Genomic DNA, 27,954 nt, shown 5'->3' with positions numbered 1-27,954 from the left:
AAAGTGCTTCATTGAAAATGCTAATGAGGAAGCTCCCTAGAACACCATATCCTGAGTGTCAGAGAAATATGGTCAAAATGGTGATTGATGGGGAGCAGAGATTGATCGTCTAATTGGTATTCGAACTGTGTTTTCTCCAAGCATCACACACACACACACACACACACTCTCTCTCTCTAATGAAAAGCACATAACTGCAGTCACATTCCACCTCTTCTGCACACACCTCCATCCGGTGGTTGCTTTCGGGTACAATATTTCCAGGAGTCTTTACGAGTTAATGGGCTCTATTGCTAAAAGCCAGAAGCAGTAGCACAGAGTCTTCGCCTTAAAATAAGTTGTTATATCCAAGTGCTTGCAGCAGACCTCGTTCTCAAATTGATCAGTCAGGTTGTTGTTCTTGGTGTTTTTAGATTAGTCTTTGTAAAAATTACAAAGCTAGGCCATTTGCTTAAATCATTGTTAGAAAGAATGCTGAGTGCCCAGATGGGATTTCTAGTTTCTGTGCAAATGAAGTCACATTAGCCCAGATTTTATTCATTCAAAACTACTAGGAAAGCAGTAGGATTTGGTTTAAATGCTGCCAAAAAAGCAGGAATTCACTTCAGTTTTAATTCGGAAGCAATCCTGTTGTTAATGTTGTAGCTGGGTTCGGGCAACGTGGGCGGCAGGGGGCCTGTGGTGCTTGCGGAGGAACCCCGGACCTCTCCCAGTTCAGGCTCACTCTCGCTAGAGGTAGACCCATTGCTGATGGCGTAGATGCTCTCTGCAACCCCCTGAGCTGACGCACAGCCATCTGGCTCCTTCTTCTCCCTGGGACTAGACAGTCCTGGGAGGACGGCCATCTTCCCAGTCTGCATATTTGGCAGCAAGGACATGGCATAGTCTGCAATGATTCCACCCACGTCTAAGTTGCATGCCTGGTCGAAGGCGAGGAAACCAACATTGGCATTTGCCTCACACACCACGAAGGAGCCGTCATCCATGATGAGGAGATCAATGCCACAGAAGTCCATGCCCAGGATGTTGGATACCTGAATGGCCAGCTGCTTGCCCTGTTCTGTCAGCGGGCACATGACGCCCACACCACCTGTGGGGGAAGCACAGTCGTAATGATGACATCAGACATTGACTGACAAGTCACATGACCCTTCCTGGAGGAGAAGGGGTAATGCTGTGGAAGGGCAGTGAGCAGGGCATTTTCATTACTCACAGAAGGTCTGGATGGAAACCAGGACACCTTCTGGGAAGACAGTATGGCCACTTCTTATCTAGTTTTACAAATGCTTATATTCTCTGACCCAGTCATTTCACTACTAAGAAATATTCTTATGTAATAGAGAAAAGCTTGACGCAGACAGATGTTGATGGCAGTTATTTAAAATACTGAAAAATCATTGTGCCTGGAATAAAACAGGCACTCGATGTTTGTTGATAAATAATGAAAAATTATAATCTAAGTATTTCACAATAGAGAAAAACAATATATTTTACAACTATTACAAATATGCTCATAGAGAGTTTGTGATCCCATAAGAAAATGTGTAATATAGCCATAACTATGCAAAAAGATATTATTAAGAAAAAAGGTTGGAACAAATGATACCAAAATGTTAACATTAGTTGTCTCTAGATGGTGGGATTAATGATAAATATCTTTTAACTTGACTTTGCTATATTCTCTAAGTTTTCTACATTGACAATGTATCCCTTTTATAATTAGAAAACAACAGAATTAACTTATTATTTTTTAAGTAGAGAGAAATGGGGAGGCTTGTGAGACAAAATCTCATACCAAGAACACAAAGAGTATGATTGCTCTTATTTGTTAGAAAGCTAAGACCTCAAATTTAATTGTCTCCTTCGGTCCCTAGAAAGACTCATGACTTGTATTCTCAGGTCCAGTTACTAATGTCTTTGTGCTCACACTGTCCTTCCCCCACCTATTGCACTGTATAAGGAAAAGGCTGTAAAAACAGCTCAGAAGGAAAAGTAGCATGGATAAATTACAAAACCATGTGGTTCCCTGTTAGAGAATAGATTCTTTAAGGTGACCAAAAAAGACAAAAGAATAACACATAAGGTTCAATACTGTGGAAGTGCACATGAGTATCATAAAAATTAAATGAGATAATATGTTAGTACGGTATCAACGTGAGCCTAGAATTTGCTCCCATCGCACCACTTTATCACAACATCTTACCATGATCTGTTTATGTGTCTTCTCCTTTACTGGACCACAAGCTGCCGGAGGGCAAGGGCTCCCTCATCAATGGCTACACTCTCAACATCTACCAGAGTCTGCGCATGGAAACTGCTTGACCAGTGCAGTGTTAATGAAGGAAAGATGAAGTCGGTGTCTCAGTCTCTTTCTTAGTCAACTAGACTTGGGACACTCATCTGGTGATTTGGGAAATAATAATTATAGGGTTTCCCCTCCACCACATTTCCAACATACACATTCATTTAATGAGGGTGACAAAAGCTTTCTGTGTTGGGGACAAGAATTTATAGCCTTCCTGAAACATCATTCACCACAATAAAACAAGCTTTATCAAATGGGGTGGGGTTATGCATTGGACCCAAATGTAAATGATAGCTTTCTAATATTGTACATATAAGAAAACACCATTTTTATTTGTAATATAAAAGCAGAATATGCTCTGCCTCCAGCCACTGCCTTATTTTAGACCCTCACTATTTTTTGTCTGAGCTCTTACAGCAGCTTCCGCACTCGCCTCCTTGCCTCCTGTCTTAGGCCTTAAACCCATCCTCTACCCAGGTGTCAGTTTTTCTCGAACAACCTGACTGCCAAGTCCTAACACCTACAGGTCAGGGTTCAAACCCAAGTGTCCCAGCAGCCCTGGCTGTCACATCACATACATCCATCTGCCCCCCTTGTGGACTGCTTGCTGCCAGAGGAAAGGGTTTGTTTCTAATTCTTAGCTGTTGATCCTGGCACCTAGCACAGAGTCTGACAAGAAAGGAGGGACTGGTATGCATTTACTAAATGGGTTCAAGCATCCTAAGGGAGGATCCCAGTGGCCTCCTGTAACCAACACGCAGAGATGCTGGGCTTTGATACCTTACCGAGAGAGCAGTTGCTCTGCATCCGTCCGTCTGTGGAGCAGCGAAGCATCGAGCCTATCACCTGGCCCCCGACCACCACCACCCGGATATCTTTGCCGTGTGACTCCTTCACATACTTCTGGAACAGGTAGGGCACATCATGGCGGATCAGATGGCAGATGTCTGAGAGGTGATGTTTATCTCTTGCAAGAAAAACAGCTTTTCCTTTAAGAAGAAAGACAAAGAACAAGAGAAGAGGTGAGCAAAGCCTGTGAACCCTGTCCTTGCCATCCCATCTCCCGGTCCCATAGTCACCAATTCTTTCTGAACTTGCCTCACTGTGGTCCATTCTATTTCTCTGACTAGCCTTTTGCTTCTCATTGAATGACTACTGCACCTCATTTTCTCTTCATTTTACTCAGGTCTTAATAATGTTGACAGTCTCCCTCTACCATCACTCTTTTTTCAAAATGAAATAATAATGTATTCCAGAAATACAGAAAAGGAGTCAAAATAAAATCCTAAGGATCTAATCAATTCAGTTCCAAAACAGTTAGTTATTAACGTCTCTCATCACCCTATGAATGCGGATTAGACAGGGTCCACACCTAACTCATTTTTTTTAAATCCCACAAACCTCAAACTGGACTTGATGCACAAAGCAGCTGTCAGTACTTACAGAACATAATTGATTGAACATACTTCACAGGAATTCTAAAACAGATGGAGAGAGATCCAAAAAAGATAAGTCCAACACAGCATGATTTCACACTGAAAGGTCTATGAAAAACACGATGGGATTTCAAAGAGGGAGCCACTGACAGGCAGCCTTCCTCCTTTTAAATATAAGAAACTAATTACTTGGTGATACCTATTAATTCTAAAAGGAACAATCTATACTTCTATTGATTTCTTGGGAAAGCATTTCTTTTTGCTTGAATGACCAATACTTTTGTAATTATCTGGCCTCTGCTTTCCATTTGCATATTAGCTAACGGGGGCTCCTGATAGGTTTGCTCTGCAAATCTGATGTGAGCATAGCCAATCTGAGCATTCTTGTTAGCAAATTTGGGATGATTCTCCCAATGTGTATATAACCATTTTATTTATTTATTTATTTATTTATTTTTAATGAACTTTTATTTCTTTTTATTTTTATTATTTTTTAAAGACTTTAAAAAATAATTTATTTATTTATTTGTTTATTTTTAGAGAGAGAGGAAAGGAGTAAGAGAGGGAGGGAAACATCACTGTGTGGTTGCCTCTCACTCGCGCCCCCAACTGGGGACCTGACGTGCAACCTAGTCATGTGCCCTGACTGGGAATCGAACCAGCGACACTTGGCTCGCAGGCCGATGCTCAATCCACTGAGCCACAGCAGCCAGAGCTTATATAACCTTTTAAAATGAGTGAGATCTTTCTGAAGTCTTAATAAGAGTGATGGGTATCAGGTCCTATTGGCATTAAAGACTAGAACTATGTCTCCAAAATATTGGACATTTGGCACCAGGAGGTCTGGCATCTGGCTCAGTTATAGGCACTGAGGGTTCTCTGGACATTGGGTAGGATTTTCAGCAGAGAGAGGGGCTAGAGATAGAGACCTGTTCCTTGATTCCTGGCACAGAGGTTCTAACATGGTGTTTAGTCTTCAGTTAATACAAAAGCTACAGTTTTAAGGCAAGGAGGAAAATATCAGGGGGAGTAAAGGAAGGCACTAAGATTAGTTAATAGTGCCACTTTTTTTTTTTTTATTGTTTCATTTACACTTCATACTAGCCTTGTGAAACCATTAGGACAAAGAGGGCTATTTTTATTTTATAAATGAGGAAAGTAAGGGTCTACAAGATTAGTTACTTTCTCAAAGGCATAGGCTACACCAGTCCACTGCCTTCTATAAATTTATTTCTATATACCAGAGTCTAAAAACTGCTGTGACTTTGTTTATTCCCGACCCATTTACCCTAAGATACTATGTGTTACACTAGCAATGGACAATCTGAAAATCAAATTAAGAATACAATTCTATTTACAACAGTATTAAAAGGAACTAAAATTTAGGAATACATTTAATCAAAGAAGTATAATACTTACACTGAAAACTACAAAACATTTCTGAAGACATCCCATGTTCAGGAATTGAAAGGCTTAATATTATTAAGATGGCAATACTCTTTCAGATTTACAGATTTAATACATTCTGTACCAAAATTCCACCTTCCTTTTTTGCAGAAATTGACAAGGTAATTCTAAAATTCATATGGAAATGCAAGAGACCCCCAAACAGCCAACACAATCTTGAAAAGAAGGACAAAGTTGGAGGGCTCACACTTTCCAATTTCAAAACTTAGTATAAAGTGACAGTAATCAAGACAGTGTGGCCTGTCATAAGGATAGGCATAGAGGTCAATGTAATAGAATTGAGAGCTCAGAATAAACCCTCACATGCTGCCAGTTGATTTTTGACAGAAGTTCCAAGAACACGGAATGGGGAAAGAGCAGTCTCTTCAACAAATGATACTGGAAAAACTGGATATCCACATGCAACAGAATGAAGTTGGACTCCTACATCACACCATATACAAAACTGAACTCAAAATGGGTCAAAAACCTAAATGTAAGGGCTAAAACTATAAAACTCTTAGAAGGATATATAGGTGCAAATTTCTGCAGCCTTGCATTAGGCAAGCACAAAAATGACATCAAAAGCACAAATAACCAAAGGAAAAAAAAAACTGGATTTCATTAAAACCAGAACCTTTTATACATCACAGGGCACTGTAAAGCAAGTGAAAAGACAACCTACAGAGTAGGAAAAACACATGTTTGAATTATATGTTTGATAGGGTATAATAGACAGAATAAATAACTCTTAAAAATTAAACTAAATGAAAAATAATCCAATTAAAAGTGGGCAAAAGATCTGAACAGACATTTCTCCACAGAAGATATACAAATGGCCAATGAGCACATGAAAAGATGTTCAACGTCACTAGTCATTAGGGAAACATAAATAAAATTCACAATAAGATACTACATTATATCCACTAAGATGGCTATACTAAAACAAATCAATAATGAACGAATGAACAAATGAATGAACGAATGAAATAAGGGTTGGGAGGATGTAGAGTCCTGGTGGGAGTGTAAAATAGCATAACTGATGTGAAAAATGATTTGGAAGTTCCTCTAAGTTAAATATAGAATTACCACGTGACCCAGAAATTCCCTCTTAGATATATACTCAAGAGAAATGAAGATGTAAGTTCACACAATAACCCATACACAAACGTCCATAGCAGCATTATTCACAGTAGGCACAAAATGGAAATAGTCCAAATGTCCATACACTAATGAACAGATAAACAAAATGTAGTATATTCATACAACAGAAATAAATTATTGATATATGGTGCAATATAGATGACCGTTGAAAATATTAAGTTAAAGAAGCCAGATACAAAAGGCCACATATATGATGCCATTGATATGAAGTGTCCAGAGTAGGGAAATCCTTAGAAACAGGAAGTCATTGATTGCGGGGTGTCAGGGAGGGGGTAGGTGGGTGAGTGAAGGTAGACGAGGGTATAGGGTGGATAAATGGTATTGGGAAGAAGTACACTAAAGTAAAAATAAACATAGCCCTGGCTAGTGTGGCTCAGTGGACTGAGCGCCAGTCTGTGAACAAAAGAAAGGTCACTGGTTTGATTCCCAGTCAGGGCACATGCCTGGGTTGTGGGCCAGGTCCCCAGTTGGGGGCATGTGAGAGACAAATGATAGATACCTCTCTCACACATTGATGTTTCTCTCCCTCTCTTCCACTCCCTCACAAAGTAAATAAATAAAATCTTTTAAAAAACTAAAGAAAACTAAAAAAAAGAAAGTATTTGCCTGGGAAAGGGCAATTGGGATTGACCCCTACTAGGTATGAGGTTTCTTGTTGTGGTGATGAAAATGTCCTGAAATTAGTTAATGGAGATGGTTGTACACAAGAGTGAATATATGAAAATCCACTGAATTGTACTCTTCAAAATGGTGTTTTTTTCATGTGAATTCTATCTCAATTTTTAAAATGTTTAAAAATACTATGTGTTCTATTTAATGTGTTATTCTCTCACCTTTCTACAATGTGAGCTCCTGGAGGGCAGAAATTTTTGTTTTGTTCCTTTCTGTATCCTCTAGAATTGTGCTTGGTACTTTGTAGGTACTCAATAAATATTAGATGAATTTTATGTTATACATATATTTACTGTAATTTTTTAAAAACCTAGTTGAGAGACATTGCATTTTAGCACTGTCCCATACCTGAACAGTAGTTAAGGATTCCACCTTGTCACCCACACTCGTTTTTCTTACTCCTCGACAGGATCCCTCTATGTTCACAGGTGGCTTTGCTCACATCTGCTTCTGTTTGCTCAACTCACTTCCTCCAGTTCAAATTCTGCACTTCAACTTAAGTCTCTTTTTCTTCCAATGAAGCTTTCGCTGCCTCGCATCAGAGTTGGCCCTCCCTGTGTTCAGCTCAAGTAGGTGCCTAGATACGCCTGCTGCAGGGGCATCACCCTGCAATGCAACCATCTCTGCTCTTCACACGGGAGCTCCTTGAGAGTGGTGATTGTCCAGTTCATTTCTACTGTACAGTCCCTGCATCACAGGAATTGCTCATTATGTGTCTGTCTAGGGTACCTCCTTCTCACTCCAGATGCCCTGAGCATCTGTGTATGCCATCTGAGGAACATCATGAGGTACCTGCTCACATACCGTAGGGCTGCTTTCTGCTGCATCTGTCCTCTTCAACATTTACTGAATCCCTACTGTGTACTGAGCACTTGCTAGGTCTTACAGAGAGAGAGATGCATGGACCTGGTTTCCAGCCCCAAGCAGCTCACAGTCAAAAAGGGGAAAAGGCACATAACCTTTAACTGTCATCAAGTGTAAGTACTGTGCTAGAATCATGGCCAAAGTGCCATGGAAACACAAAGGGAAGGCAATTAACTTTGTCTGAAAGGGCAGGAGGGCGACTACAGATGTGGAGGGAAAAGAAATGACATCTGGAGCTGGCCTTAAAGGATGAGCAGAACCTGGCCAGTGTGGCTCTGATGGTTGGATGTTGTTCTGCAGACCAAGAAGTCATGGGTTTGATTCCTGGTCAGGGCACATGCTTGGAATGTGGGTTCAGTCCCCAGTCGGGCACATGCAGGAGGCAACCAATTGATGTTTCTCACATTGACGTTTATCTCCCTCTTTCTCCCTTACTTCCCCTCTCTCTGGAATCAATAAAAGAAAAAAAAAAAAAAAAAAGGAAAGCAGAAGTTCACTAGAGGGCAGAGGAAGACGGCATTCCAGCAGAGGTTTCCGAAAGGAAAACACAGGGCCTCTGAAAGAGAAGTAGTCCGGAATGGATACAGGAGGGTCACATGGTCAGAGAAGCTGCAAAGGAATGTGGAGGCTCTTCATCCAGGCCCTTCAGTGCCGTGAGGAAGAACACGGGCTTTGTCTAATAGGCAGCACAGGCTCTTGAGAGGGTTTTCAACAGAGAGTGGCAAGAATAGATCTGTTTCAGTGAAATTACTCCCCAAAAGGAATAGAAGATGCACTGGCAGTGGAGTTAGGGAAACCAGAGTCAAGTCAGGGCTCTGCCGCCATTGTCCAGGAAAGGGATGGGAAGGGATTGGAAGGGTGGGGACATGAGGAAGGACTAAACTGAAAGTTTCCTCAAGGGGGGGGGGGGGGGCTCTGTTTCTCCCAGCAGTGCTTCTGCCCGGCCTGATGGGGTCTTATCGGCAAAGCTGTGGCCCTAAAGGAAGCCCAGGAGCGGCACTGACCCTGGTGTCCTCGTGTGCTCTTCACCACAACTGGGTAGCCGAGGGGCTCAGCTTCATCAATCATCTTTGAAAAGTCTTCATGCCCACCTGCCAAGAAAAGGTGAAAGTCAGTGAAGGTAAGGCTGATGGTCGTGAGCGGGCAGCCCAGCATGGCACCCTCTGTGGGAATTCTTTCAAGGTCTCCTGCCATGCAATCCAACAGGGACACACTGTGCACCTATAACATAAAAGGTGGGCACAGACAGATAAGAAAACCAACATTTATCGAGGACTTCGATGTGGCAAAGGCTTCACAGGCTCTAGTTGATGTGATCCTCATCACAATCCCATAGGCTGGACAGGCATGTTTCCCTTGAAGATGGCTGCTGTAGGTAGAATTCTCAGATGGCTCCCAAGTTTCCTACCTGCTGGTGTATACACCTTGTCTAATCCCCTCCCATGAGTGTGGGAGGGGCCAGTAAAAATGATGAGGTATTCCTGTGATTAGGTCTACTTTCAGTTAATCAAGCGGGGATGATTCATGGTGGGCCTGGTCTACTCAGGTGAGCCCTTCAAAAGGTGAGGCATCAGACTCTCCTGCTGGCCCTGAAGGAGCACACTGCCATGCTGTAGAGAAGGCCATGCGGTGGGGATAGTGGGCAGTCTTGAGGAGTTAATAATGGTCCTCAGTTGATAGCCAGCAAGAAAGTGGGGACCCCAGTTCATACAACTGCAAGGAACTAAATATCAACAACCGGCACACTTGGAAGGCCCCAGAACTCAGATGAGATCACAGCCCAGCTGCCCCTTGATTTCAGCCTGGTGAGACCTGAGCAAAGAACCCATCTATGCTGTGTTTGCACTTCTGACCTACAGAAACTGTGAGAAAATAAGTAGGTATTATTTTAAGCCACTAAGTTCTTAAGCAGTTTGTTATATAACAACGGAAAACCAATACCCAAAGAAGCCAAGTCTGGGGATTTGTCTCATCCAAAGTTAAGGCATGACCCACAAGCCTAAATTGGCTCCACTATACGCCTTTAAGTCTTAATTTTAAAATCATGAATAATAATATGTATTAAAATCTTTCTAAATTGTTTTTACAAACTTCATTAATTTCCTATATCTTTGCATCTTTGGGGGACCATTATTCTACTTGCAGTTCATCAATACTGGCAAAGCAAAATACCCTGGAGTACTAATATCTGTTTTGTTCACAAAAGTGCTAATGATTTTTAAAATTTATTTTTAAAGTATATTTTATTGATTATGTTGTTACAATAGTTCCAATTTTTCTTTTTGCTCCCCTCCACCCAGTACCCTCCTTCCCTCCAGAAAACCCACCCCTCCCCTCTCCCCACTTAATGATTTTTTTTTCAAATATGTTTTATTGATATGCTGTTACAGTTGTCCCAATTTCTTTTCCCTCTGCTCCCCTCCACCTGGTGGCCCCCCTCCCTCCAGTTGTCCCCACCTTAGTCCATGTCCATTGGTTGTGCATATAGTTCTTCTCAACATCTTCCTGTCTACTCCACTCCCTCCTACTATGCTTCTTAATTCCTATACCATCTCCCTTCCTTTCCCCCTTCCTCCTCCCTGCTGACCTCCCCACAATATGTTCCCCATACCTATAATTCTTTATCCACTCTCGTTGCCTACTTAGTTTGCCTTTGTTTCAATTCCCTAACTTCTGTTGTTGGTTGTTGTGATGCAGTTTTCATTTTAATGTTCATACTTTTGGTCCTCCTTCTTCTAAACCAGTCCCTTTAACATTTCATATAACAGGGGTTTGGATCTGATGAACTCCTTCAGTTTTACTTTGTCCTGGAAGCACTTTCTCTGCCCTTCTATTCTGAATGACATTTTCGCTGGATAGAGTATTCGTGGCTGTAGGTTTCTGCTTTTCATTACTTTGAATATTTCTTGCCAGTCCCTTCTTGCCTGCAGGGTCTCCTTTGAGAAATCAGCTGATAGTCTAATTGGGACCCCTTCGTACATGATTCTTTTCTTCTCTCTTGCTGCTTTTAAGATTCTCTCTTTATCTTTAATTTTTGACAATTTGATTATAATGTGTCTTTGTGTGGTTCTCCCTGGGTCCAGTTTTTCTGGAACTCTCTGTGCTTCCTGGACCTGTAAGTCTATTTCCTTCCCCAAGTTCAGGAAGTTCTGCTTCATTATTTTTTCACATAATTTTTCAATTTCTAGTTTTTCTTCTTCGCCGTCTGGCAATCCTATTATTCAAATGTTCATTTGTTTATAGCTGTCCCAGAGGTTTCTGAGCCTCTTCTCACTTTCCTTACTTTTTGTTTCCTCTTTCTGCACTGGTTGACTGTTTGTTCCTTCCCTATGTTCCTATTTGTTGATTTGATCTCTGGATTTTATTTCCTCACCATTTGTCTCGTATGTGTTTTCGTTCATTTCAGTATGAGTGGCTTTCATTCCTTCCCTGTCTTGTTCCAAATCTTCTGTTAATTCTGTAAGCCACCTTATAACTATAGCTCTGAATTGAGCCTCAGAAAGGTTTTCTATTTGTTCGTCTGTCAGGTCCTGCATCTGCTGCCTGGTGAGCTGCGTCACCAGGATTCCAGTCGTTGTCTGCTTCATTCTGACAGTCTTGTGTATAGCTTTGCTTCCTGGGCAGGCTATAGGGGGCAGATCCCTGTGCATTCATCACTACCCGGTGACTGACAGCGATCAGTGACCTTTTTCACCGCGCTGTGGCGCTTTGTGTGTGTGTGTGTGGGGGGGTGGTCCAAGATAGATTCCTGTTGTTACTCTCTGCTGAGAGACTGGAATCCGTCCCCCCACCCTCTGGGCCTCACTGTCCAAGGCAATTGTGGGGGGGGGGTTGCCTTTCCCAGCATTGGAACCGCGAGCTGCGGGGTCTCAACTGCAGCTGGCATTGCTCCCCTGGCGTTTTTCGCAGTCCCGCTGCTATGCCTGCTGCTACCACAGACAGGACTGCGGTTTCTCACTCCTCCTACCCGTCCGGACGAGCACTGCTGGTTTATAACTTCATATGTTGGGCTTCTATGTAGTTTTATTTTCTGGAATTTCTGGTTATCTTTTGTTTTGAGGTAGTTGTATTCCTTCTTAGTTGTAGAGGGAGACCAAGCATGTCAGTCTATCTTGGCTGAAAGTCCTGATTTTTTTTTTTAATGAAGAGGCATTGTAGATAATCAGGGGCATCTTCAAAAAGAGGATGTTTTATAAGAAGGTAACTCCCAATTTCCTGACACCTGCTGATGAATTTAACTCCTCTCTAGCCATCCTCTTTCCCATCCCTTCTACTACAGTGTAAAAGGGGACCTTCTAATCTCAGGCAGGGGTGCAGCTGTGCTTTGGACTCCTTTCCTTCTCATCTCCTCAGGAATCTTGCACCATTACCTGTCCCCTTCTCCACTGTACCTTCATCCTCTCCATTGCTAATTCCAACACCATTTTAAACATATTCAGTTCTCTCCCATCCTAAACAAATAAAACCCCCGTTCCTTGACCTTGCCTCATTCCTTAACCACAACTTTGTATCCCTACAATCAAGCTACTTGAAAGGGTTTCCATTTCCTCATGTCCCGTTCATTTCTGCATCCTTGAAGAGTTGGTTCCTCTCCCCATCAGTACACTGAAACTGTATTCATTGAACTCCCCGTTGCTGAACCCAACACACATGTCTCATGCCGCCGTTACTTGTCCTTTCAGAATCAATCAACACTTCTCATTATACCAGCCCTCCTGGAATCTTTCACTGGCTTCTGTCATCTCTCTTTCTCCTCTCACCTCTCCAGCTGCTCCTACTTAGTCTCTTGTACAGGTTCCTCTCCCATTACCCATTTCCTAAAGGAGTCCCTCTCAAATCCTCTGTTATTAAATCTGATTTTTTTATTGTGGTAAAATATATAACATAAAATTTATCATTTTAACTTTAGGTGTACATTTCAGCCCTCTTCATACTACATATTCCCCCTGATGAATCCCATCCATTTTTGTGACTTCACTTAACACCATAAAGGCTTCCAATTCCACTTCCCTAGTTTCCACCTCTCTCCGGGATCCTAGATCCATTATTTGCTGCCTACTGAACATTTTTTACTTGCATATACAGACACTTCAAAGAGAACCTGTACCAAACTGAAATAATCTTTCCCCCACAATCCCTCACCCCCTACCCAGCAACCTCTCTCCTCTCTCTCATGTTTCTGGTCTCAGCGAGTGTTTGCTTTCACATCTGGTTGCTCAAACCAGAAACCAGCAGTACTCTTGATTCCTCTCCACACTCGTCCTATCCAATCCACCAACGTGTCCTATTATTTTTATCTCCTTCATAATTCCTGAATCTGTTGACTTATCTTCATTCTTAGTATGACCACTCTTGTTTAGACCATCATTGCTCTTTTGAATAGTTTAAAAAGACTGGCATTGCGTATCTTATCTCTGCTTCTAATTCCTTCTTCATAGTGTCACCGAAATGATATTCTGAACTCTGATCAGGCTACCTCCTTGCTTAAAGTCCAATAACTTCCTGTTAGTCTCAGGATTAACTCTAATCTCCTTTATATAGTGTATATGGCTACTTCTTATCCTTCTAGCCTTGTAGCTCAACTCTACCTCCTTTACCTTCTACAAACTACTCAAAATACCACTAGCTGGTCATGCTCTCTACTGAGACTACTGCCCTGCTTCCCCTCCACCCCTTGCTTTAGCTGGATAACTCCAGCTGAGTTTAGATACTATTTCTTTTGGGAAGCCTTCCTCAATATCTTCTAAACTCATTAGGAGTTCTTCTTACCACTTCTCACTAACTCTTATCACCGCACTTACAGCAACTGTACTGAACTTGCCTGTTTACTTGCTGTCCCCCTCCTCTGATGACTGGAATGCCTTGAGGCTATAGTCTGGTGCCTAGTTTGGTGGTTGGCACCCAGTGTGTACCAGGCACATATTTAATGAACGACTTACAGAGAGAAAGAAGCAAAGGCATTTTAGACAGATGGATGAGCATGATTAAGACTCAAGATGTTGAATGACCTAAGATGAACAGCTCCGTATTGAAAACCAACAAGCTACTCAAGGGCTACTAGGGAGAGAAAACAGAGAGGCCTCTGGGAAAGATAAACTGCAGCCCTATTTCAAGGACACTCACCATAGGAGAAGGTGTCCGGCATGGGGACCCCGTGTCCGGCCAGCTCTTGGAATGTCCAGAATTTGTTGATGCAATTTAAAATGCTCTGTGGGCGGTTGACTAAGCGGCAGCCCAGCTTCTCCAGGTGTCGCAGGACTGTGATGTCACTGTCTGACTGCAGTGAGGGTGTGGACACCCGAACGAGCACCACATCTGGGAAGGTGGTGAGTGCCTTCTGGTTCAGCTGGAGGCCTGCAACCAAAGGACAAAAGTGAGCTCTGTGCTGGCCATTGTCTAGTCCCACCAGAGCAACTGGGTCCAACAAACTCCTCAAGAGGGAACCTAGCAGGGGGATAGCCTTGCAAATGGCACTTGAATATCCTGCTGTAATGAGAAAGCTACAGTCAACTCTGTACTCCAAACAAATGGGCGGAGCATGATTATGAGGAAACACAAAAGAATGAACAGGGAAAAAAAGGCAACGTACCAAGAATAATCCACATTAGGAGAATCTACAGGATATAATATAATCCAGTACCTTCCTTCCTTATGGTACTAGTATTACTTCAAGATAGTGGCTTAGGAGGCTGGAGACTTAATGAAAAGGAAGCACTACAGCTCACTTAAGGGATCCTTACTACTATTTTATGACTTAACCATTAAAAGTCTATCTGAAATATTATGTAAGCATTTAAATGATTTTTATAAATATAATGAATGCAAAATGTCAATGTTAAGTGAAGAAAACAGGGTACAAAATCATAACTACAATTAGAGAAGGCTAAAAGCTAAAAGGAAATATACCAACACTATAACAGTGAGTAATGAGATAACATGTGATATCCATTTTATAACTATCTGTATTTTCCAAAATGTTTCCAAGTGCACTTTACATTCATAACAAATAAAACTTAAAAAAAAAATCAACCTACTAGAAATCAATTCAATATTAAAACTAGAGGACATGTAAAGACAATTGGTCCAGATAGCAAAAGGACTTGAACCTGTACTGCACTGGATAAACTGGGAGTATGAGCTTGAAGTGAGAACTCAGAGGAACAGGAGTATAGTCTTCAAGTATCTGTAAGGGACACCCTTACACTATTTGGTTTGTCTTCTCTGACCCCAATAGATAGAGCTATCCATGAGCTGTCTCTGTCCGCTTACGTCTACACTGCCAGTGCCTAGAACAGTGCCTGGTGCATGATAGGCACATGATGTTTGCTGAATTGTACAGAAGCTACAGGGAGATAGATTTGGGATCAACAAAAGGGACACTTTTCGAGTGCCTTAGGATGGAATGGGCCGAGGCTCACTGGTCACCTGAGGACGGCACAGAAAGAATGCAAGGGTCAGATAAGCTAACAGCAACCTGCTCAGTCTCTTTCAGCCGTAACATCCTATGGTTTGTATTACTGTAAACAGTTGTCTAGGCATCTTTGGTGCACCAAGCATCCGGGAATGGAATGATGAAGACATGAAATAGGTGTGTAGTCATGAGAACTGAGTTCAGGGAATAACTTCATCTGTCTTAGTGAACCTTAAGGGAGTTTCCAAAATGTTCTAAAGAAAACCTTTGAAACAGTTTCAGAACCATCTTATAGGCTTTAACTTAAAGCACTTTCTATTTCTTAAGTGATATTCTGCACAATCATATAATTCCAAGAAAACAAAAGGTGCTAATGAAATTATATTTCCCCATTGGGGCATGAATAATATTAATACAAAAACAACAAGCAAAATGAAATAAAACAAAAGCAAGCAAAACAAAAACACAAAAATACAGTATGGATCTAACTTGCACAGTTTCCCCCCATTTCAAGGGATATTTTGCCAATTCGAAAAAGGGAATAGGTGTAATCATTAAGAGAAACTGTTTTTAGTACTTCTGCTGGTAATGTGAACCCAAGGAACTGGAACATAATTCTCACGGATGATTTATAAAGTGCATTCAGGTTATCTTCACTTTGCCATCAGAAAATAGTACTATTTATATATGCCTTTTCATTGCCACTTATAGGTCCTGTGGGAAATCATATGAAAGGAGGAAAAAAGTGAGCCCCATATAGTACCCTCAGAATTGACAGGAGAAGCAAGAAAAGTATTCACGTTGATGCAAATAGCGAGGAAACACAGAACACTCAGGGAAAAAGCAACAGCCTGGGACAACATTACATAATGAGGTAATATATTTAAAAAATGCTTTGAAACTGTAAAATGCTATACATAGTATGTAAGGCACTGGCATTAGCATATACATTCTATTAAGCAAGGTAGGACAATTGATGGAGATTTGTACCACCTGATGAGCAAAATGGCTTTGCAACAGAAAAGTGACCTAGAGGAATGAGAAGCAGCAGGAACGCCTGGCTTTTAAATCCCAACATGAGACCACAGACGGACAGTTACACTTCCAAATGCGAAGAAAAGAATTCAGTCATTTCTGGAAATACCAACCACAGGTGGACAGAGACAGCTCAGCCTCAACAAGCAGATTCACATATACCTAGGAAGTCTTACCAGGACTTCATCTCTCTTCTCCAAAGGTAAATCTTTGGGCCTGGCTCATTCCAACTGAAGCCTTTAATAAATGAAGAATGGAATGGGTTAAAGTGCATCTGAAATGGCTCTACCAACAGTTAGACAGGTCTGGGCTCCGACTGTGCTGATGTCCAGCTCTGTGCAAGAGGGACACGACAGGTTCAGGGGTGCAGTGCTCACAAACCAGTTACTTCTCTGCCCATTGACACAGCCCCAGCATTCTTGCTATGGGCAACTTCACTTGCCCCCTGTTCATTCCATCCTCTGCTGCCTAAACTTAGTTTATATCACAATTTCTAGAAGTAGGCTGCCACTCACTGGTGCTTCAGTGGGGACAGCAGTTCCACACAGACATGGCCAAGAACAACTTGGGTATAAGGCTGGCCCTTGGCAAACCTGTCAGTGAATTTTGAGACCTTCAACTACTTAAGTAATCACATTCCCTTTCCTCATCAATCTCTCTCCTTAGGAAAGGACCTGATAAACTTCATACGGGATGGACCTTAGTGTGTCACCTTTGCCGGGATCCTTAATATTTCCTCTGTAATCTACAGGCTTCAAGCCGAGAGAATGAAGAGCTGATGCAAGACCTCAGGGAGGGCAGGGCATTGCTTGGCTACCAGTGAACATAAGAAAACCCCTCAACAGTGAGAGGCTCATGCCCTCAAATCACAAGAGATTTCATGAGCTTAAGTGCACTAGTGCTCTCAGGTAGCACCTTGAACTAGGGAGCAGGGCAGGGAGAAGGGAACTGAGTTGCTTCTGGGATATCTACTATTTAGTCTTAGTAACATTTTCTCCATATTCCTTCTAAAAAGAACAATCTACTTTTATGGGTAATTATGTTCTGATTTCCTTTTGAATTCCCTATTATTTATATTTGGAAATATTTTAATGTATTAAAAACAAGATAGAAAATGTGTAACTTTGAATTGAGTGTTTTCTAATCTATATATTGGGTTAAGTTAATTCTACAAAACTAGACTTCTGTATTTGTATGTACTATAGCAAAGAAATGCACTTTATAATACTGAGAAATAGCTTTAGAAATAAGCAAATCATTATTGGAAGGGAGAGCTCTAAACATTAAAAACCATTCTAAGAAATTCTCAAAAATGTTTTTAGTTAAAAAAAATTTAAATAAAATTAAAATTAAAAACTATTCTCAATCATTCATACCAAAGAGGGAAAAAGCAGCAAGGATAATAAAAGGTGCAGTCATTCAGCTCTGAACTTGGCTAGCACTTTTATTGAGCATCTATTGTGTTTTAGGTACTTAGCTAAGAACTTTCACATTTATTACCTCATTTAAATTAGAGATGTCTTGTAATATGGACCCCTGCAATAGATTTACTGTAAAAGTATTTGCCTTTGCACAGAACTGATATATAATAGGTCACCACCCTCTCACCCTGTGCACCCACAGCAATAACTTATGAGCACATACACATCCTTAGCTTCACAAAGAAGCTTCAAAACTAAACTGGTTTTGGCCCTGGCTGGTGTGGCCCAGTGGATTAAGTGGTGGCCTGTGAACAGAAAGGTCTCCAGTTCGATTCCTGGTCAGAGCACATGCTGGGGTTGTGGGCCAGGTCCCCAGCTGGGGGTGTGCAGAGGAAATCAATTGATGTTTCTCTCACTCATTGATGTTTCCCTTCTTTCTCTCTCCCTTACCCTCTCTCTAAAAAATAAACAAAATCTTTAAAACATCAAACTTGTTTCTAATATGCCAGAAAAAAAAAAAAACAACACAAAAAAAACCCCACCCAACCCTCATGTACAAAGCAAATAGGAGAAACAAGAAAACAGCAGGACACCGTAGCATGAGAACAAGCAAGGACCTCAGTTATGGCAGCTTTTAGAACCATTATACATTAGCAGGATCAGGTAACAACAGTGCCTGGTACTGAAGCTCTGAAAGTTGTCAGAAAGGAATCAATAATATAAATAAAGTAAATGGATAATCCATTAAGGGCTTCTCATTATGTTGTGTTATGAGGAAGATGTGTCATCGGAAACATGATCTGGCTCATCTCATGCTCCAGGTTTTCCCTCTGTTCTTTCTATACTGCCCTCAGCATTTTCTCATAAGGCTGTTGTTAATCTTCTCATAAGGAAGTTATTTTTATTCTTATCAAGTAGATGCCATCGCCAGGAGCCCTGCTCTTTTAAAGTTCTTTGTTACAATGCCCAAAGAAATCTCACCTCCACCTCATTAAAACCATGGTGATTACGTGGCTACTTTCTTTTTCCACCAACTGCTATTTTGAGGTCATTTAATTCAATGCAACCTTTACTGAACTGCTGGAATGAGTCAGACACGCTATTAAGCAGGCATACAAAGATGAATCAGGTTGTCTTTGCCTACTGGGAGCAATAATAGTCTCCTTATGGAGAAAGATACATAACACAAGTACTCATTCATTCACTCACTCAACATATATTTACTGTTTCATGCATTCACTCAGCCAATATTTATTTAGCACCTACTTTGGGCCAAGCCAGTGTTAGTTTGGGTTTCCCCAGAAGCTCTCCCAGAGAGGAGGATTTAAGTGCAGGAGGTTTATTACTCTGGTGGTTAATGGCAGGAAACACTATTAGGGAAGTAGAGAAGAGGCACTAAAGGGCATGTTATCAAGTGCGTGACCACCTTGGCTGGGACTTAGTCCTGCTGTGCAACAATAAGAAATGGTTCAGTGCACATACCTCAGTCATCCTACTGAGGGGCGAGCGAGCTGGCGAGTTGTAATTTTTAATACACCAACTCAGCCTTGGGTGGAGAACTGCTCCAGGGGCGTGGTAGTAAATCTGTTGCCCTTCTGGCTTGCTGTGCATCTGCAGGCTAAGTGGGCTCCTGGGGCAGGAAAAGCCTTCAGGCAGAGACTCAGGTGCTGATGATTAGAAGCAGGACCTCATCACATGATAAGGGCAAAAGGGACACAGAAGGGCCACTGATAGCTAAGGAGCGGGCACCATCTTAAGGGTTAGGAATGGGGATTGAGGTGTGTGAATGAAAAACAATTTTCCTGGACTGGAAGAAAGACAACACACAGCTGTGATGAATGCTGTTGATGTCCTCCGCAGAGCACCTGGGGGTTAAGACTGAGCAGCCTGGGCTGGGCAGGGGCAGGGAGAGCAGGTGATCTTTTACAACACAATGTGAGGAGTGCTGGTGGCAGCAGTAGATGGTCACCTCTGAGAGACTCAAGGAAGGTTTCAGAAAGATGTTGACTCATGGTGCCTCTGGGCTCAGAAGAAATGTGTAAAACTAACAAATGCATAATGTCTGCCTCTCAGAAACAAGAACAGCATGGCCTCTTATAAGCACTGAGTTGAGAGATATCTCAGGGCTAACCTATTTTTAAAGGCATTTCAAGAAGTTGAGACAACAGAAGATGAAAGACAATTATGGCAGAGTGGCCTCCAAGTCAGAGGCTTGATGTAATTCCTTGCTGTCATTTAATAGCTTGGCAAGACACAAAAATCTCTCTATGTCTGTTTCCTCTTCTCTAAAAAGGAGAGTCCCAGAACTTGGAAACCACACTCCCAAGCCCCACTCTCCCCACTCCCTACCTCACCAACTGGGTCTTTCTTGCATCCATGAGACAGAGACAAATCTCATTAAGCCCTTCATCCCTTTAACATCGATCACCCAAGACTCCAGTTTCCAAGGCCATGTAATTCCCCTGTACTCTAAGCTCCACCTGGCTCTGGCTTCGCCTTTTCTACTTCCACCTTCCACTTCTTCCCATCTCCACTGTGCCCCTGGAGACTCCATGGGTGGCAAATCCCTTATCTTCAACCTCCTCAGTGAGTGTTCCCTTCACCTTCTTTTTCTGGGTCCCACTGAACATTGCTTCCCCAGCAGCCCTCCCAAGTTGTGGCTGTTTTCTCTCCCTCGCACTTGAGATTACTGGCCCAAGAGCCAGGAGAGATGTGCTCCTTGCTCCTCGTTGTGACTTCAGGAACATTCTCCTTCTCTTCTCCCTAAAACAGCCATCCTGACTCTCATCAGCCTGCACAACATCCCATTTGTGTAAATCAGCTAAGGACCCCCAGTCACTTCCCTCTGTCCTGGAAGCTCTAGCTCCTGACTCATCGATCCTCCCACACTGTGATAAATACTGATGATTTCAGTATCTGCATGGAAATTCTTCCAATGCTCAGGCCTCTGTTTCCTGACCTCCTTTTCTCCAAGGGCCTTGTCCACTACCCCACCTCAAACACTCCTTCCAGTTACATTCTAGACTTTATACACTCATCATAATTCCAGTCTCCAACCACTGTCTCCTATCTTTCCAGCTTCTCCCTCTAGTATCCCAACTCCAGACACACTTGGACCCCACTTGGAATTACCGTGCATGAATACCTCACCTTTCCACTGTCCTCACCCACTTCATATCCTCTTGCTCTCTTACCCTATTTAAGTTCTGTGGACAAGCACCATAACATAAACCCTCAAAATCTCGTACCTATTTCTTGCTTGGCTAAATCACAACCCTGGTTAGACTGCTCCAACTCTCCTGCCTACTTTGTGTGCATCCTGTGCAATGGAACCTATCTGGATTAGAAAGACACAAACCTGCTGACTGGCCTCAAGGGCATGCTTATTGCCGCATGGCGGCATTATATCTCCCCCGAGTCCCTTCACTCTCCCACAGCCCTACCCAACTATTTCACAATTTCTCTTCTTGCCTCAAATCGTACTACTTCCTCCCTCTTTATTCTCACTCTCCCTATTTCGATGAGAAAAACCGAAGCAATCAGAGAAGGACTTTTCTGTAAGCTCCCACTATCACATCTACTTGTGGGCCTGTACCTGTGCCTTATAGGTTACTATCTCTCTTATTATAATGGCTGAGATATCCTGGCTCCTAGCTTAGGCCAACTCCTTCAAACATGCAATAGATCCCAACCCCTCACGCCCACTTAGGGCACCGCTCCAGCAATTCAGCAGCTCTCTCCTACATTGTCAGTTCCTCTCTTTCTACTGGGTTGCTCACACCAGCATACACCATGCTGTTATTTCTCCCTTCTTTAAGAAAGGCCTCTCAAACCCATCTCCGCTTTGAGTAAAGCCTCAGTCAGCTCAGGCTGCTATAACCAAGTACTACAGACTGGGTGTCTTAAACAACCGACATTTACTTCTCAGTCCTGAAGACTGGAGGTCTGATATCAGGATGTCAGCATGGCTGAGTTCTGATGAGAGCCCTCTTTCTGGTGTGCAGAGAGAACAGCTGCCTTCTTGCTGTATCCTCACATGGCAGAGAGAGAGAGAGAGAGAGAGCTGTCCCATCTCTTCTCATAAGGGCACTAATCCCACCATAAGAACCCTAAACTCATAACCTCATCTAAACCTAATTTCCTCCCAAAGGACCCATCTCCAAATATCATCACATTGGGGGGTAGGGTTTCAATATATGAATTTGGGAGGGGAAACGCTGTAGTTCAAGCACCCACTTACCACCTTCCCTTTATAACAAAACTCCTAAGACAATATGTATATTCACTGTTTTCAGCACTTCATTAAAATTGCTTTTATCAGGGTCGCTAATGCTAAATCCACATTGCTAAATCCACTGGTCAATTCTTATTCATTTTACTTGATCTACCAGCAACAGTTAATACAGTCTGATCACATCTCCTTCTTGAAATACCTTCTCCATTTGGCTTCCAGGATATGACACTCTCCTGGATTCCTTCATTTCCTTTACTCAGGATTCTTTGCTGCTTCTTCCTTCTCTCCCTGATCACAAACATTGCGGTGCACCAGAGCTCAGTCCTTGGATCTCTTCTCTTTTCTATCCAGAGTCACTCCCTGTATAGATGTAAGGAGATAGTCCTACTGCTGGTATGTTTAGGCCAGGGCTTTCCCCTGAATCCCAATCAGATGATCAACTGTCCACTTGACATTTCCACTTGGATGTTTAATGGGCACCACAGACTGAGTCCTGATCTTTACCACCTGCTCAAACCTGCTCCTCTTACATCCTGTCCACATGAGGAAATGGCAAACTCTATTCTCCCAGCTGCTCAGGCTGAGCATCTTGCAGACCCCCTTGACTTGTCTGTCCTGCAAACCCACATCTAATCCAAAAGGCAAATTCTGACAACTCTGTCTTCAAATTATATCTGAAATCCGTCACTTTTCACCTCCTCCCCTGAAATCAGTCTAGTCCAGCAATCATCATCTCTCACCTGAATTGTAGCAAACACTTCCTAAGCAATGTCTCCTCTTCTGCCCTTGCTTCCATCAGTCTACTCTCAACACCTTGGATGGATGGGGATGACATGCACCTCTCTGATGATGGCTCTACCCCTTCCACCAGGCAATCCTAACAAATTTGGCAGAAGTGTTATGGTAACAACAACAGGTGGGCTTTGAATTCTACTCAGGATCCCAATCTGTGGTTCTAGAACTCTTTCCAACACAGTTCATGAAGTGTCCCTAAAACTGTTAGAAACATAAACACAAAGTATACATCCAATCTTCGAGGTCAACCCACAGATACAAATGTGGTGCCATGGGGTAAAGCACATCCATTCAGTGCTCATGGCTGTTTGGAAACATTATGTGGTAGGTGCTTCCACCCAATCTCTGACCTTTCCACCAGTGCTGTAGGTTGTTTATTTGGATTACAGGGTGTCAGGCACAGGCCTTTAGCAAGGACTGGTGTTAAAGCTGACCTCTGAGCACAAAGGTTAGCATGGTATCCTTATTGCTACTGTCTTCTTGAGTAATAACAGGAGTCCATCCTTTCTTACGACTTTGGAAAGGCTGCAATAAGACCATTTCCTCATATACGTTGAGTTAGGATTCCCCCTGACCCAAACCTTTAAATCTTACCTGATTACAACAAAGAACCAAGGAAAAGTAGCCCGGAACACCTTAATTTAAATAACCTGACCTAGAAATCGCCCTGTGGTCACTGATTTTAGCTCCAAAAGTAAGGGAAGGAATGCTGAATCATTCTGCTCCTAAGAGACAAACTATAACATACCCTGATTTCCAGGTCAAACTTATTTTTTCTGTCTTGGTATCTGTCCCTGAATTTTGACTACTCTTGTTTTTTGGGACAGTTAATCGTAAAGACCTGTGGGTGATCCAAGAACTTAATTTGCACTAATGACTGTGCCCTCATATAATGGCTCATCACAAAAACATTTCCACATCCAATCATGATCTCCCAAACACAGAAGCTAATTACGGCAAAGTCTCATATATTTCAAATTACCCTTTAAGGCACCTCACACAGTATTTCAACAAACACAGGGAATACATCTGAAAAATCCCCGGTCATTTAGTCGAAAAGAGAAGATAAACTTTGTAAATAGATAAATTACAATAAAAAATGATGAATGCTATTTTAAAAGGTATATGCAATATTATTTGGCAGCAGATGAAAGAGAGAGACTGCGTGGGGACAGGGGAGGGAGTTCAAGAAAGACTTTATAGAGATGAGTGACTGGAGCTGGATATGAAGGATGAATAAAAGTTTACCATGTGGGAGGGATCTGGACCAGAGGGGCATCTTAAGGCAGAGCAAATTTCAGTGCAAGAGGCAGGGTGAAGTCAGTGTAGGCTGATGTGCGGGGTAGAGTGGAAAAGAGGAGACAGAAATTCTGGTTCTGCTAAGTCCTTATTGATGTTTATAAGAGTTACTATGAAAAAAGAACCTAGTCCTGTGCCTAGCACACAATAAATACCATATATATATTGCTTTGGTTATGACTGTGTGCATTTTGGTGCCACAGTCACCACCAATCTCATCCCCAGGGTTGAGAATAATTAATAAACATCTGTTGAATGAATGAATGAAGAACTTGAGGTTTCTAAGAAGGAAATGAAGATGGATATGATCCTCATTATGCTACACCCAGCAGAAAGGTGAAGGGCAAGTGTTTTCTACAGGAATGCTTCAGTCACCTGAAGCCCATTCCACTTTTTCCAGTGGTCTCTCCGCCCAAATCTGTGCTGGGAGGGTAGATCACTGGGTTAAAAATAATAATCATAAAACTTGCACTTGCATAGCATTTTCAGTTTACTTGTATTATCTTTAAGATAATTATAGTCTTTAAATGCAAAACTTTGACTCTCTTGTCTGAATCCTATTTCCAGATACAACCTGAAATCCTTTCTCTGGATTTGGGTCTCCACAAGCTCAGGAAAGCATTTAAGCAACTGCCTGAGGCACTGACTCCTTCATCTACTCCTTTACCAATCTCAAGAAGGAATAAAAAGAAATAAAGGTATGCACGTTTTATAAAGGTGATACCTTAACTTCCTAAACTATAAAATTTGTGAAGTCACTATCTAGCTTCAATTTATTGTAGTTCAATTTGGTTCAATTCCACATCTACTGAGAAAAGTACCATAGGTTGCACATGTCCCAAAGCATACTTATTCACAGGGCTGGGAGTCAGGACATCAAGCTTTTAACTGTGGGTTTGCTGATAAATAGCTGGGTGACACTGAGCAAGTTATTTCATTTCTTTCAGCATCAGGTTCTTCATCTGTAAAATGAAGGGGTGAGAATGGATGATCTTAGAATCCTTCCCAGCTCTCAGTTCTACAATGCTGTAATTGGAAACAGCATCTATATCATTATAACTATCTATTTCTCTAGTTCAGAGCCAGTCAGTGATAGAAGTTTTTTCAAGAGGGATATTTTGGCTTAGCAAGTTGCCAAGGGTTTTCTATAGTTAAACTATAGAAGAAACTGGGAGATAGACCCATAATCTTTATTTATTCAAAAGTGTTTCAGTGCCTACTATGTACAAGGCACTATTCTAGTCACTAAAACAGCAATGAACAAAGCAAATGAGCTCACTCTTCACAGGGAATTTACTTCCTTGGGCTTTAATTAATCTACCCCACAATCAATAAATTGTTTTAATGCTTTAGATGGCCTAACAAGTTTGCTTTATGTGTTGTGAGATGTGTGTGGCTATCTCTGAACTAGCAAAAAATAAAAAATGCATCCAGAAATACATGTTTTCAATTTCTTCATTGACCAGGCAAATAACCTAGTAGATTTTGTTGTAGTTTTTAAAAAAGTAGCTCCTGGTTTGTGAATTGATTGAAATACACATTATATCAGTAAAATTTTAAGACACTAAACAAAAAGGTTTAAATGCTTCCTGCAGCTCTAGAATTTAATTTTATCTTTTTTCATGGTTAATTCTTTAAAATGGGCTTTTAGATATAAAAGAGAGAACATTTTCCTGCTCTTTCACAGCATATGTGATGGGTTTATAACAGGAAAATGTGTAATTTTGATTACTGTATCTAAAAAAGACATCATTAGCCCTGGCCAGGTGGGTCAGTTGGTTGGAGCATCATCCCATACACCAGAAGGTTGTGGGTTTGATTCCAGGTCGGGGTGTGTATGGGAGGCCAGTCAGTTCTCTCTCTCTCTCTCTCAAATCAATAAACATGTCCTTGGGTGAGGATTTAAAATAAATTTTTTTTATTAATTTATTTTTTAACAAGGTTACTTTATTTTATTTTATTTATCTGTTTTCAGAGAGAGGGGAAAGGAGAAAGAGAGGAAGAGAAACATCAATGTGCGGTTGCCTTTCACGCGCCCCCAACTGGGGAACTGGCGTGCAACCTAGTCAATGTGCCCTGACTGGGAATCGAACCAGCGACACTTGGTTTTCAGGCTGACGCTCAATCCACTGAGCCACAGCAGCCAAGTCTAAAATAAAATTTTAAAGGCATAATAAATAAATAAGATGAAAAGCAAACAAACTAGCCCTTGGGTTGAAAGATGTATGTACTCAGTCTGGATCAGTAAAAGAGTCAAATCTTGGTTCTTGAACATCTCCCATCTTGAAAAAATTGCTTCTTGAATAGCCTTCCAGAATGAAGTAAGTTCAAGAACTGAGGTTCCGTTTAAGTATGGTACTGACATAAAATTTTAGAGCTGGAGGAAACTTAGACCTTGATTTTATAAACTAGAAACCTGATATCTGAAAACATAAAGTGACTTGGTCAAAGCAAAGCCGTATACTTGTTAGCAGCAAAACTAGTAAGAATCCAGGTGTGCAGATTCCCTGTTCAGGAACTTAGTTCTACATTAACTGAAAGTTATAGCAAGTCAAGGATAGAGAGATGGACGCATCCTTTATAGTTGACAGACACTGTTTCATACTAAATGTAAGACATCTAATTTTTGTAGTATATTTCTCCAATAGGCTATACAATCTGATATTACTTTTGAGGGATTTAGATAAATTTCTGGATGAAACATCTAGGACAGATACATTCCACTAAGAAACAGGTCATATTCAAAATCTCACTTTAAGTAGCCAGGTCAGATTTTGGAATCCTTTTCCCTAAAGAGAAGTAATAAGTATGAGTTATTTAAGCAAGTATGTTTGAAATACTATGAATGGTATCCTGAGAAGCACCCTCAATCGGTCCCAAACACCTCTGAGTCCTAGACCCCCTGGAGTGGTTACAACCCAGGAGGGAAACTCCTAAACCATGGACTCCTAAGTCAGAGAGTACTTACATTAAGAATAATTAAAAATACCTAAAAACATAATTAACCTTTTGAGGTCAGGGTCACAGGTGATAACCATGTGTTACCCAAAAAGTATCGTGGACACAGCAGTGGAGAAATAAGTGAGACCGGAATGGTCTATACCTGAAATCTCGGCTTTTCTGGAATCAGAATTCAACATTTTCAGGGTGGAGGATGAGCTTAAGGAAAACCCATCAAAGATCTACTCTCCCACTTTACACTCAAAGAGGTGACTCCAATCTTTCTCAGCTTCCTTCCCATACGTAGGTTTCTAGTTTGGGGATAATAGTCTATGCAATGCATAACTGACGCTTACACTCCTGGGAAAGTTTTAAAACACACATCTTAAAGGTAATTTTATAAATTTAACGCCGGTTCCTATAAATCTAAACTGACAGGGTACCGATGCAAGTAGAATTTGCAAATTTGGGATTAGCAGCTTGATTTTCTTCGGACCTTCAGACGACTTCAGGTAAATTTGAGTTCCTCCTAATACAAAGTCCCTCAACTCCCGCTCTCAAATCGTGGCCTCAGGGCAGATGCGGGTGGTCAAAAAAGCTCTCAAGGTTAGGAGCTACCGCCAACCCAAAGAGGTCTCTCGGGGGAGAGCGGCTGGTTTCGGGGGCCCCAAGAAGACTTGCCTGGGGGAGGCCCGCGGGAGCGCACCCACGAGCCGACTCGCAGGGACCCCGGCGCGCCTCCCAGCCCTCCCGGGCCCGCCTCACTCACCGAGGTGGCCGCCAACGACGGTGACGGCGATCTGGTCCATGAACACCGCTCGGAAGCGCACGTTCTGCTCGGAGCAGCGCTGCTGGAGGGCGCGGAGGATCTGCACCTGCGGGTAGTCCTCGCGGATGCGCCGGTCCGTCAGGAACCAGAGCTGGGAGCACAT

General features: G+C 42.0%; 1 protein-coding gene across 1 annotated transcript; it reads right to left on the bottom strand.

The window, feature by feature from the left end:
• Nucleotides 1-176: 176 nt before the first annotated feature.
• Nucleotides 177-27,954, bottom strand: RIMKLA (ribosomal modification protein rimK like family member A). Its single transcript, XM_090271580.1, has 5 exons — nt 27,792-27,954; nt 14,011-14,241; nt 8,892-8,978; nt 3,091-3,294; nt 177-1,090 (listed from the first exon to the last, which is right to left on the bottom strand). The coding sequence occupies exons 1-5, from the start codon at nt 27,952-27,954 to the stop codon at nt 600-602; spliced, it is 1,176 nt and encodes a 391-aa protein (XP_090127706.1). The 3' UTR covers nt 177-599.

The sequence above is a fragment of the Furipterus horrens genome, unplaced genomic scaffold (genome assembly GCF_987537825.1).
Source record: "Furipterus horrens unplaced genomic scaffold, mFurHor1.1.pri manual_scaffold_3, whole genome shotgun sequence".
NCBI lineage: Eukaryota > Metazoa > Chordata > Mammalia > Chiroptera > Furipteridae > Furipterus > Furipterus horrens.
This window is presented reverse-complemented; position numbering and strand designations above follow the sequence as displayed.